This window comes from Salvelinus namaycush, chromosome 1 (assembly GCF_016432855.1).
Source record: "Salvelinus namaycush isolate Seneca chromosome 1, SaNama_1.0, whole genome shotgun sequence".
In the NCBI taxonomy this organism is placed as follows: domain Eukaryota; kingdom Metazoa; phylum Chordata; class Actinopteri; order Salmoniformes; family Salmonidae; genus Salvelinus; species Salvelinus namaycush.
Window position 1 is genome coordinate 41,330,056 of NC_052307.1, and position 12,503 is coordinate 41,342,558.

Genomic DNA, 12,503 nt, shown 5'->3' on the forward strand with positions numbered 1-12,503 from the left:
CTGCACACTCTTGGATTTCATCCTACCTGGCAGCCCGCTCCTACCAGGTGACGTGGAGAGGATATGTGTCTGCACCACGTACTCTCATTACTGGTGTCCCCCAGGGCTCGGTTATAGGCCCTCTCCTCTTCTCCCTATACACTAAGTCACTCGGCTCTGTCATATTCTCACATGGTCTCTCCTATCATTGCTATGCAGATGACACACAACTACTTTTCTCCTTCCCCTTTCTGACACCCAGGTGGCGACACACATCTCTGCGTACCTGGCAGATATCTCAGCTTAGACGTCGGCCCACAACATCAAGCTCAACCCGACAAGACTGAGCTGCTCTTCCTACCGGAAAAGGCCTGCCCGCTCCATCACGGTTGACAACTCCACAGTGTCGCCCTCCCAGAGTGCAAAGAACCTTGGTGTGACTCTGGACAAAACCCTGTCGTTCTCTGCAAACATCAAAGCAGTGACTCGCTCCTGCAGCATGCTCTAGAACATCCATAGAGTACAACCCTACCTCACACAGGAAGCGACACAGGTCCTACTCCAGGCCCTTGTCATCTCCTGTCTGGACTACTGCAATTCGCTGTTGGCGGGGCTCGCCGCTTGTGCCATCATACCCCTGCAACTTATCCATAATGCTGCAGCCCGCCTGGTTTTCAATCTTCCGAAGTTCTCCCATGTCAATCCGCTACTCCGCACACTCCATTGGTTTACAGCTGAAGCTCGCATCCACTACAAGATGGTGCTTGCCTATGGAACAGCAAGAGGAACTTCCCCTCCCTACCTTCAGGCTATGCTCAAACCCTACACTCCAACCTGAGCACTCCGTTCCGCCACCTCTGCTCTCTTGGCTCTCCCACCCCTACGGGAGGGCAGCTCTCGCTCAGCCCAGTCCAAGCTCATCTCTGTCCTGGCACCCCAATGGTGGAACCAGCTTCCCCCTGAAGATAAGACAGCAGAGTCCCTGCCCATCTTCCGAAAGCACCTGAAACCCTACCTCTTCAAAAAGTATCTTAAATAAACCCCTCCTCACCTCAACCCCCCCCCACCCAAAAATAAAATAAAATAATAAATCTAGCTCTGACTTTGCTGATAACTACTTTACTGATGAAAAGTGTACTTACTATGTCCCACCTAGCTATCTTAAGATGAATGCACTAACTGTAAGACGCTCTGGATAAGAGCATCTGCTAAATTACTCAAATGTAAATGTTTTTGTTGGTCTACATGTGGTTTGGTCTGTGTTTTCGTGTGGCAGCGTGGCCATTCACTAAGGCTCTGTCTGCATCTGCCAGGATTGACCAGTAAGTCGTCCCACTGTGCCCTGTTATCTAGGGTCCCGCCAGCTTGGCGGGCAGTGGCTCCACCCTGCAGTGGCTCCACCTCGTTCGTTTTGTGTCCAGGCTGGTCGCATGAGGTCAATGAAATTAGGGAAGAACTCTGCTTGTAGTATTCTTAAGTAGTTGGTTGTGTAGGTCTGAAATAGGCATTGGTACTGTAAAGAGCGTGGACCTTCATATGAGGTCAAACAGGCCTGTCAAGATGTATTATGTGACATTTGTTTACACTGGCAGTGCCAAATGACATTGGTTATAATTGGTTATATGTTAAGTTATGTATCCAGTAGGTCTCTGAGGTCCTCTGGCACTGGCTTTTTAACTATCTCAAAGCCTAGGACCAAGAGGCATGGAGAGGCAGCCTTTAGTTAATATGCCCCCAGCCACTGGAATAGCCTCCCAGAGAACCTGAGGGGGGCCGAAACTGTGGACATACACTACTGTTCAAAGGTTTGGGGTCACTTAGAAATCTCCTTGTTTTTGAAAGACAAGCACATTCTTTGTCCATTAAAATAACATCAAATTGATCAGAAATACAGTGTAGACATTGTTAATGTTGTAAATGACTATTGTAGCTGGAAATGGCAGATTTTTTAAATGGAATATCTACATAGGCGTACAGAGGCCCATTATCAGCAATGATCACTCCTGTGTTCCAATGGCACGTTGTGTTAGCTAATCCAAGTTTATAATTTTAAAAGGCTAATTGATCATTAGAAAACCCTTTTTCAATTATGTTAGCATAGCTGAAAACTGTTGTTCTGATTAAAGAAGCAATAAACTGGCCTTCTTTAGACTAGTTGAATATCTGGAGCATCAGCACTTGTGGGTTCGATTACAGGCTCAAAATGGCCAGAAACAAAGAAGTCTATTCTTGTTCTGAGAAATGAAGGCTATTCCATGCGAGAAATTGCCAAGAAACTGAAGATCTCGTACAACGCTGTGTACTACTCCCTTCACAGAACAGCGCAAACTGTCTCTAACCAGAATAGAAAGAGGAGTGGGAGGCCCTGTTGCACAACTGAGCAAGAGGACAAGTACATTAGAGTGTCTAGTTTGAGAAACAGACGCCTCACAAGTCCTCAACTGGCAGCTTCATTAAATAGTACCTGCAAAACACCAGTCTCAACGTCAACAGTGAAGAGGCGACTCCGGGATGATGGCCTTCTAGGCAGAGTTGCAAAGAAAAAGCCATATCTCAGACTGGCCAATAAAAAGAAAAGATTAACATGGGAAAAATAACACAGACACTGGACAGAGGAACTCTGCCTAGAAGGCAAGCATCTTCACTGTTGCGACTGGTATCTTAAAACACACACCTTTTTAGCTTTGTTTCTCCTTAGGGGGCTTTTTTAGTCGTTGAGTTTTTATTATTATATTGTTTTTTATTCGCTTATGTTTGTAAATATTTTCAGTTTTTTTTTCTTTTTCTCCTGTGAAGCACATTGCGTTGCATTCCATGTCTGGAATGTGCTGTTTAAATAATGCCTGATTTGATAATGTGGTTTAAGTTAGAAACATAAAGAATGGGAGTGTTTTCAGCCCAGAGCACTGACACACATCACAGTCTAGTCTAGTAGCACTGACTGTGTGTTCAGGTCATGTCCAGTCTGTGATTGAGTTGACTGGTTGATGAATTAGGCCCAGTCTCTCCCTCTCTCTCCCTGTCCCTCCCATCAATCAGGTAATACCACAGCGGTTCATTCTCCCAGCCAGTGATAAAGGAAGGGAGGAGGGTGTAAAGTATGTGATGATGAGACTGTTCCAGGCTGGGCTGATGGGATTACAGACAGAGAGAGACAGACAGACAGCTCTACCAGGTCTGTGCCAAGCCAGTAGAGAACATGCATAGAGGCAACAACACACACACGCACACACTGCTCTGCTGAGCTGACTGACAGCTAATAGAGATAGTCGGCACGCTGATATTAATGTAAACACACACACACACACACACACACACACACACACACACACACACACACACACACACACACACACACACACACACACACACACACACACACACACACACACACACACACACACACACTAACACTGGGATACAAATGGAGACACACACACATGCATAGACATACAGACGTGTTAACGTGCACACAAATACTCGTATGTATACATGTATGTATACACAGACAAATCACATGCACACACAGTAACACACCCACATACGGTAAGTAGTGAAACACACACAGCGTGACTGACTGACTGACAGTTCATATCGAACAGACAGGCCCAGACATAGCAGAGCTGGTGATGAGAGGCAATTAGGCACATTCTTCAGGATGATAATAGCTCAGTGAAACCCTGCTGACGACCTATAAACACTTTCATAACTACTGTATCTATCTGTCCGAACGAGAGACCCGGGAGATGAACAGACGATCATGCAAATGGTACAGGGCCTCCGGGCTTCAGGTCAGCCAGGGTGTAATACGGGAACACAGGGCGTTGACTCCATGACTCTGATACACAGACACACACATGCGTTCAGGCACGAATGCACACAGACACACACACACACACCACACAAGCATGCACACACACAGAAAAAGACACACACACACACACACACACAGCCACTTACTCTGACAGGTGGAGATGTCACAGTATCTCCAGTAGATTCCTTCTTCATGGTCAGCGATGTAACACCACGGCTGGACGTCACCATCAGGGTTCCTGGAAGGAGGGATGAAGAGAGAGAAGGGAGAAGGAGGGGAAATAAGGGGCAGAAAACAGAAATAAAAAGAGGTTATCGACCAAAAACTGGAAACTGAATATTGAATAAAATATCAGAGGGCTGCCTGCCGTGTGGGAGAGTCGATTTTGAGATTGTGTCTGTCTGTGGTGCAAATTATCATCTCCCTACTGCAACACCCCCCACTAGGCGCTAGCTAGTCGCTTTGCTCTGTTTGTTATGTTAGCCTGTGTTCTGGTCCTCAGTGGCCTGACCATGCATGTCCAGCAGACCCCGGCCTAGACAGTGGGCTCTCAGACAGGCAGACAGTGGCCTCAAGGAACGTGGGGTCTTTGTTCTGGTTGAGACAGAGAACTGTCCTGGGGCGAGAATGGAGCAGGGTCTTTTGTCTAAAGGAGCCACGGTCATTTGAACCGCCACTCTGCACTTTTAACCCTTCAAACCTGACAGCCTGGCCCCTTTTGGCCCCCGTGGCACTTTGGCTGTTTTGGTTTCACTGACGGGAAGGGAGGGAGAACATACACACATCCAGACAGGGCCTTTGAGCAACTGTTAGTTTCTGTGAACTGTCTATACTGTCTGTGTGCTTTGTTCAATTAATTTTACTACTTCACTTACCCTTTATAAGGGGTTTAATGAAGAGTTTGAAAAGGGTTTATAAGAAGGTTATAAACGGTTAATTACATAATAAACAGCTACATAGACACCCTTTGGAGCACATATCCCAGTGTGTGGAATAGGCTTGGGTGGTATCCAGATTGTAATACCTTTGTACCGACCTTGCGCCGGGATATTCGGTAATACTGAACACAAGGGGCGCTATTTTCAAACCCCACTGATCCTCTGTAATCCGAAGGTTAGCAAAGCTAACAAGTACATCTCAAATCCCATAGAGAATGCTAACTAAATGCTAACGAGCACATTGCCAACATGTTATGCAGTGTCTGTACAGGACAGACATCCCAGCTTATAAATTTATATAAGTGACTCCAAAATGCTACTTACAGTTTGTTGCACGCACAAAACAAATATTAGACAGCAAGACTCATGATCCAGGAGGGGATTCTCTGCTGTTACCAAGCGAAGCTAGATTTTGGAAGAAGCTAACCACTTAGCTAGATAGCTAATTCGCTACTAAATTAGCAAACCAAATGCGCAAACGCACGGCATTTAGCACATTTTTAGAAATGTTACTTAATAGATATAAGATACCTTGCGAATGCTGCACAACAGTGAGTGACTCACAAGACTCCGGTCTCTCGTTGTTGTGTGCTTGTCAACAAACACCAAGTGCCTGGGGACTACCGGTAAGTTGTATAATTAAAAAATATGTGACAGGTGAAATGAAGAACGCAATCTTCTTTATCTCCTAGCGTATTGCACAGGTTGACTGCAGGTATTTAACTTAAGTAGCTACAAATATTCAAATGTATAAAATGAACGTCAACGAAATTGTTTCAACGATATTGGCGGTAATGAAAAACCATCCCGTGGCTATTTCCAGATACCCAGGTATACAGTATATACTGTACGGTATACCACCAAAGCCTAGTATGGAGCCTTTTTTTCAATAAGTTGCACAGGGCAACAACAACAAAAAACATCCTAGGTCAATTGAGGAAGGAGCTTCTTTAGGAGCATTACTGTTGTCCTTTTCTCAGCTCTGACTGTAATTGCCTGGGACCTATTCTCTTCTTTTCTATTCTCTTTTTTTCTATTCTCTTCTTTTCTATTCTATTCTCTTCTTTTCTATTCTCTTCTTTTCTTTTCTCTTCTTTTCTTTTCTCTTCTTTTCTATTCTATTCTCTTATTTTCTATTCTCTTCTTTTCTATTCTCTTTTTTACTATTCTCTTCTTTTCTATTCTCTTTTTCTCTATTCTCTTCTTTTCTATTCTATTCTCTTCTTTTCTATTCTCTTCTTTTCTCTTCTCTTCTTTTTTATTCTCTTCTTTTCTATTCTCTTTTGACGTTCTTCATTGTAAAAAAAGCCCGGGGCCTCAGCTATCCCATTTCAGCCCTATTGTGGAGGGAATTCTGAAGGGCCTTTCCATTCCTTTTCTTCTCCTATCAAAAACACTTTCCAGGGTCTCTTCCTCTCCTTTCACAGGGCAGAAAAAGTTTTTTTGAGCAAGATGTCGTTTTAGGAACAGTGAAATGTTTTTGTTCGTAAGGGGAAGCTTTAACCTAGGGATGGGGATGAAGTCGAGTTATGTACTGTGGACATTTGGATCTTTTCTTTTCTCCCTCCGTTAGGAGAAAATAATCCCTCTCTTCCTCCTAACCGTGGACTCGTCTCCCAAATGGCAGCCTATTCCCTATATAGTGCACTACTTTTGACCCGGTTCAAAAGTAGTTCACTATGTAGGTAATAAGGTGCCATTTAGCACTCTATCTGACTATGCAGCCATATATTATTTCTCGTATCTCATACCCTAAATATGAAACCCTGGAATTGTTTTCATTTCCATTATTTCCATGTAAATTTAGTGTAAAGTGCAGCCTGCCACACACACAGGAAACACAGCACTTGTTTCCCACTCGGATTGGGACACTCTAGTCCAGGGTTGTGAAACTCATTCCATGGAGGGCCTAGTGTCTGCAGGTGTTTAGTGTTTCCTTTCAATTAAGCCAAAGACAACCAGGTGAGGGGAGTTCCTTACTAATTAGCGACCTGAATTCATCAATCAAGTACAAGGGAGGAGCGAAAACCTGCAGACACTCAACCCTCCGTGGAATGAGTGTGACATGTGCTCTAGCCTGATCTTCTCCATTATCTCTATGGTAATACACCCAGTCTCTGGAGCTGTTGGCGCTGACACCTGTTTGTCTGGGGGGAGGGGATACTATCATGACGGTAAAGATAGAGAGGTAGCTAGGTTCAAATCTCTAGGGAACAAACACACGCTACACGCAAATGTACAAACGCACATGCACGCAAATAGAAACACTCACACAAACACACAAACACAGATTGGACCTGTCAAACTGCTCTATTTGATATGAGGTTATCCATCACCTATAGTCAATAATCTAATTAACCTAATCACAGCCTCAGGAGGGCATCATCCTGAACACACACATCACTTGCTTAGACACACACACACACAACCAATAGCTTTGATCAACAAACGATCCGTTTTCTGTACCTGTCTCTGGCCCTGAGCCCTCTGCGATGGAGGGAGGGAGTGGGTGGAGGTGAGGAGAGGGGTGAATGAATGGGTAAACCCACATGAAAGAGGAGAGGCATTATCCCCAACCTCGAGGTGTGGAGGAGAGAAGGGACATGGAGGATGGAGAGGACAGGTGGAGAATGGGCTGTGGTAGGGGGAGAAAATCCATCATTTTAACCTGTTAGTACAGAGAAAGACCGCTGCCTAAGTGGAGATGCTCTGGCTTTGATATAGTAGCTCTAGGGGCGTATGGATATGGTGTGGGTGTGTGTGTGTTTTGGGTGTGTGTGTGTGTGTAGTGTGGTGTAGTGTGGGGGGGCTGGCAGGAGGGGGGGGGGGGGGGGGGTGTACTGTGTTTGTGTCTGTGTTTAACTCCTCTGTTTTAGCTAGCTGCTAGGCAGTGTTTTAACTGGGCAGTGTGGCTTACATCTGAAAACAGAGAAAAACAGCTGTTCCCCGCTGGCCGCTGTTCAAAAGACTTTTCTTTAATAACCATTTTCCAAGTAACCCTAATCATAAAATGTATGATAAACTTAAAAATATCTGGCACGGCGTAAGCCATAAAAAGCTCTGAATCGTCAACATCAGAGAGGAGAAAACCTGCAGTGCTGAGCAGCACAGAGCTGGGCTGGAAATAACATGCTTTTCTGTGTGAGGCGGTCGGTCTGTTCACCCAGGACTCATGCTATTAGCAAGCCACTAGCCTGCGGTTCAGAGCTGGGTTCAAACACTATTTGAAATAATTTCCAATACTGTGCTTGTTTGAGCTTGGCTGTTGCATTGGAACCATTAGAAGGGCCCCACAGCTGCAAACCCCACACATCTGGGACTCAGACTAAAGCAAATGCTGAAAGTATTTTAGATTGTATTAGCGCAGTATTTGGCCACTCACTGAAGCCACAGAGAAAATACGATAGCTGAAAACCCCTTCGGAAAATGACTGTGTAAAACTGCTGAAGACGGTTTGAGAGGCTTGTTAGGTTTAGGTTTTGAGGTCAGGAGAGGATCAGAGGCTGACTGTCAATTTCCCTCGAGAGCACAGAGACAGACAGAGAGAAGGAGACAGACAGACAGACAGACAGACAGACAGACAGACAGACAGACAGACAGACAGACAGACAGACAGACAGACAGACAGACAGACAGACAGACAGACAGACAGACAGACAGACAGTTCTAAACAGTGGCAGGGGTTGGCTTTCGTTTGAGTGATAGCTTAACAGTCAAATCCGTGTATTAGTTTGTGGCCAGCGACTTTTATGCAGAGAGTGCCACAAATTGTCTGTGCCATTTCAATTTGAGTCCTGGCTGTGACAGACTATACACATCCCCAATCTGATGTAATTCCACAAAATGTTATGTGATGAAATTGCAAGCTTTTGAAATGTAACACGTTTTGTCCACCATAGGAAATTAGCGTAATATAACAATGAAATATGTCAAAATAATTATATATTTTAATATACAGTATGATGATAGTAAACATAGCACACTCAAACATTTTTTACAGCAATTACTTCTATTTCTTCCTACTTTAGCAATGGAGAGAGTTTAAAAATGCTCCTAAGCACAATTTCTCCTGGCGCTCTAGACTAGAGCTCTCTGTGGTCATCTCTGACTGTGGTCATAGAAAATCCCCATGGCACTTATTGTAAGAGTAGGGGTGTTCACCCCGGTGTCATGGCTAAATTCTCAACCCAACATTGCATCATGGCCACCTAATCATCTCCCTCATTCCTAATTGGCATATATCACTCCTCACCTCTCCACCTGATACCTGATGTGTGGTGAACATCCTGTCACAAAAATGGTTGCCGTGCATCATCCAGGTGGGTGCCGCACATTTGTGGTGGATAAGGTGAGTCTCCCCCTACTATGCAAAGCACTTTGAATACCTCAGTTGGTAGAAAAGTGCTATATAAATAATCTATTATTATTATTATTAGAGCGTCCAAAGGGTCTGTGCAGCAGGCTGAATGTTCGACGTCCCTTCTTATAATGATAACCGTCTTCTGGTAGATGGAAAGGCTTTCCCCAAAACCTTCTCAATTACCTACAAAGTTACTTATGCCTACCTGGTATACTGATATCATGATAATTTGCATCAATCCACTGGCAATTTCTTTACCAATGACATTCTAGACGATTCTGTGCTTCCAACTTTGTGGCAACAGTTTGGGGAAGGCCCTTTCCTGTTTCAGCATGACAATGCCCCCATGCACAAAGCGAAGTCCATACAAAAATGGTTTGTCGAGATCGGTGTGTAAGAACTTGACTGGGAACTTGACACACAGCCCTGACCGCAACACCATCGAACACCTTTGGGATGAATTGGAACGCGAACTGCGAGCCAGGCCTAATCACCCAACCTCCCTAATGCTTGTGGCTGAATGGAAGCAAGTCCCCGTAGCAATGTTCCAACATCTAGTAGAAAGCATTCCCAGAAGAGTGGAGGCTGTTATAGCAGCAAAGGGGGGACCGACTCCATATTAATTTGGAATGAGATGTTCGACGAGCAGATGTCCACATACTTTTGTTCATGTACTGTATGTTGAACACTGTGCTAGCCTATACAGTGCATTCGGAAAGTATTTAGACCCCTTGACTTTTTTCACATTTTGTTACGTTACAGCCTCATTCTAAAATGTATTAAATCGTTTTTTCCCCTCCTCAATCTACACACAATACCCCATAATGACAAAGCAAAAACTGTTTATTTTTTATTTTTGCTAAATTATAAAAAATGAAAACGGAATATCACCTTTACTCAGTACTTTGTTGCAGCACCTTTGGCAGCGATTACAGCCTCAAGTCTTCTTGGGTATGACGCTACAAGTGTCGCTACACAGGTATTTTCAGGTCTCTCAAGAGATGTTTGATCGGGTTCAAGTCTGGACTCTGGCTGGCCACTCAATGACATTCAGAGACTTGTCCCGAAGCCACTCCTGTGTTGTCTTGGCCGTATGCTTAGGGTCATTGTCCTGTTAGAAGGTGAACCTTTGCTCCAGTCTGATGTCCTGAGCGCTCTTGAGCAGGTTTTCATCAAGGTTCTCTGTCCTTTGCGCCGCTCATCTTTGCCTCCGTCCTGACTAGTCTCCCAGTCACTGAAAAACATCCCCACAGCATGATGCTGCCACCACCATGCTTCACTGTAGGGATGGTGCCAGATGTGACGCTTGGCATTCAAGCCAAAGAGTTTAATCTTTGTTTCATCAGACCACGGAATCTTGTTTCTCATGGTCTGAGAGTTCTTTAGGTGCCTTTTGGCAAACTCCAAGCGGCTGTCATGTGCCTTTTACTGAGGAGTGGCTTCTGTCTGGCCACTACCATAAAGGCCTGATTGGTGGAGTGCTGCAGAGATGGCTGTCCTTCTGGAAGGTTCTTCCATCTCCACAGAGGAACTCTAGAGCTCTGTCAGTGTGACCATCGGGTTCTTGGTCACCTCCCTGACCACGGCCCTTCTCCCCCGATTGCTCAGTTTTGCCGGGCAGCCAGCTCTAGGAAGAGCTGGTGGTTCCAAACTTCTTCCTTCTTCTTTTTAAGAAATGATGGATGCCACTGTGTTACTGGGGACATTCAATGCTGCAGAAATGTTTTGGTATCCTTCCCCAGATCTGTGCTTCGACACAATCCTGTCTCGGAGCTCTACGGATAATTCCATCGACTTCATGGCTTGGTTTTTGCTCTGACATGCACTGTCAACTGTGGGATCTTATACAGACAGGTGTATACCTTTCCAAATCACGTTCAATCAATTGAATTTACCGCAGGTGGACTCCAATCAAGTTGTAGAAACATCTCAAGGATGAGCAATGGAAACAGGATGCACATGAGCTCATTTTCGAGTTCCATAGCAAATGGTCTGAATACTTATGTAAAGGTAAGGTATTTCTGGACGGTATAGCCCCTATAACGGTATTTCTGGACGGTATGATACACAGTCAAGAGGGTCTTAGTTTTTTTTAAAGAATAAGACAAATGGTTGCCTGAGCGAGAGTCTGTGGGAGAGCACCATTTACAAATGCTTCATTGTACATTTCAATTAGAATAGGGGCTATTTTGGAGATAAACTTTTTATAAAACTCTGCCGAGTAGCCGTCAGGCCCTGAGCTTCTCCCGGATTGAAGGGATTTGACAGCATTAGACAACTCTTCAACAGTGATCGGCTGCTCTAATTTGTTAACCAAATCACGGCTGACAGAAGGCACAGCAAGTGAGTGGAAGAAACCATCCAATTTCAATGTATCCGCTTTACTTTCGGAAGTATATAAAGACTGGTACAATCTTTTGAACTCATCATTGATCCCCCTAGGGTCTAATGATATCCCAGACGATGTACACATTTTAGGAATCTGGTGTGATGATGATAGTTGACGTACTGGCTTTATCTCCTTGTTCATAGTAAGTGCTCCTAGACTTGACAAGCAGTGGTCTAGGGCACTGCATCGCAGCGCTAGCTGTGCCACCAGAGACTCTAGGTTCACGCCCAGGCTCTGTCGCAGCCGGCCGCAACCGGGAGGTCCGTGGGGCGACACACAATTGTCCTAGAGTTAGTGAGGGTTTGGCCGGTAGGGATATCCTTGTCTCATTGCGCACCAGCGACTCCTGTGGCGGGCCAGTGCCCTAGACCACTGCGCCACCTGGGAGGCTCCATCTCCGGATATTTATAAGGAACATTTAACTTTGCAAGCAGAATATGGCACATTATTAACAGACCGGGTTACTGAACTGCTTGTCAAGTCTAGGAGCACTTACTATGAACAAGGAGATAAAGCCAGTACGTCAACTATCATCATCACACCAGATTCCTAACCAAGGTCGCCAGGTGCACAGTGTTTCCTCCGACACATTGGTGCGGCTGGCTTCCGGGTTGGATGCTCACTGTGTTAAGAAGCAGTGCGGCTTGGTTGGGTTGTGTTTCGGAGGACGCATGGCTTTCGACCTTTGTCTCTCCCGAGCCCGTACGGGAGTTGTAGCGATGCGACAAGATAGTAACTACTAACAATTGGATACCATGAAATTGGGGAGAAAAAGGGGGTAAAATAAAATAATAATAATGATAAATAAAATAAATATCCAGAGATGGTGAAATGGCATAAATGTTATCTAATTGGGCAATACAGCGTGTTAACATAGATAGCCTATCCCTTTTCAGTTTGTTCTCATGTGCGGTGTAGGAAATAATTTCACCTTTGATATAAGCTTTCAAACTTTCCCAGAGAGTAGACGCAGAGATGTTTGGGATTCTATTTGTACTCATGAAAAAGTCGATTTGACTCAAA

The 12,503-nt window shown here is 44.8% G+C and overlaps 1 protein-coding gene across 1 annotated transcript in view; it reads right to left on the reverse strand.

Moving 5' to 3' along the window:
* Positions 1 to 12,503, reverse strand: part of kremen1 (kringle containing transmembrane protein 1) — a 119,747-nt gene that overhangs the window by 46,667 nt on the left and 60,577 nt on the right. Inside the window, exon 3 of the mRNA XM_038998587.1 lies at positions 3,940 to 4,031. Coding sequence (XP_038854515.1) covers positions 3,940 to 4,031 — 92 coding nt within the window. The remainder of the gene's footprint in view (positions 1 to 3,939; positions 4,032 to 12,503) is intronic.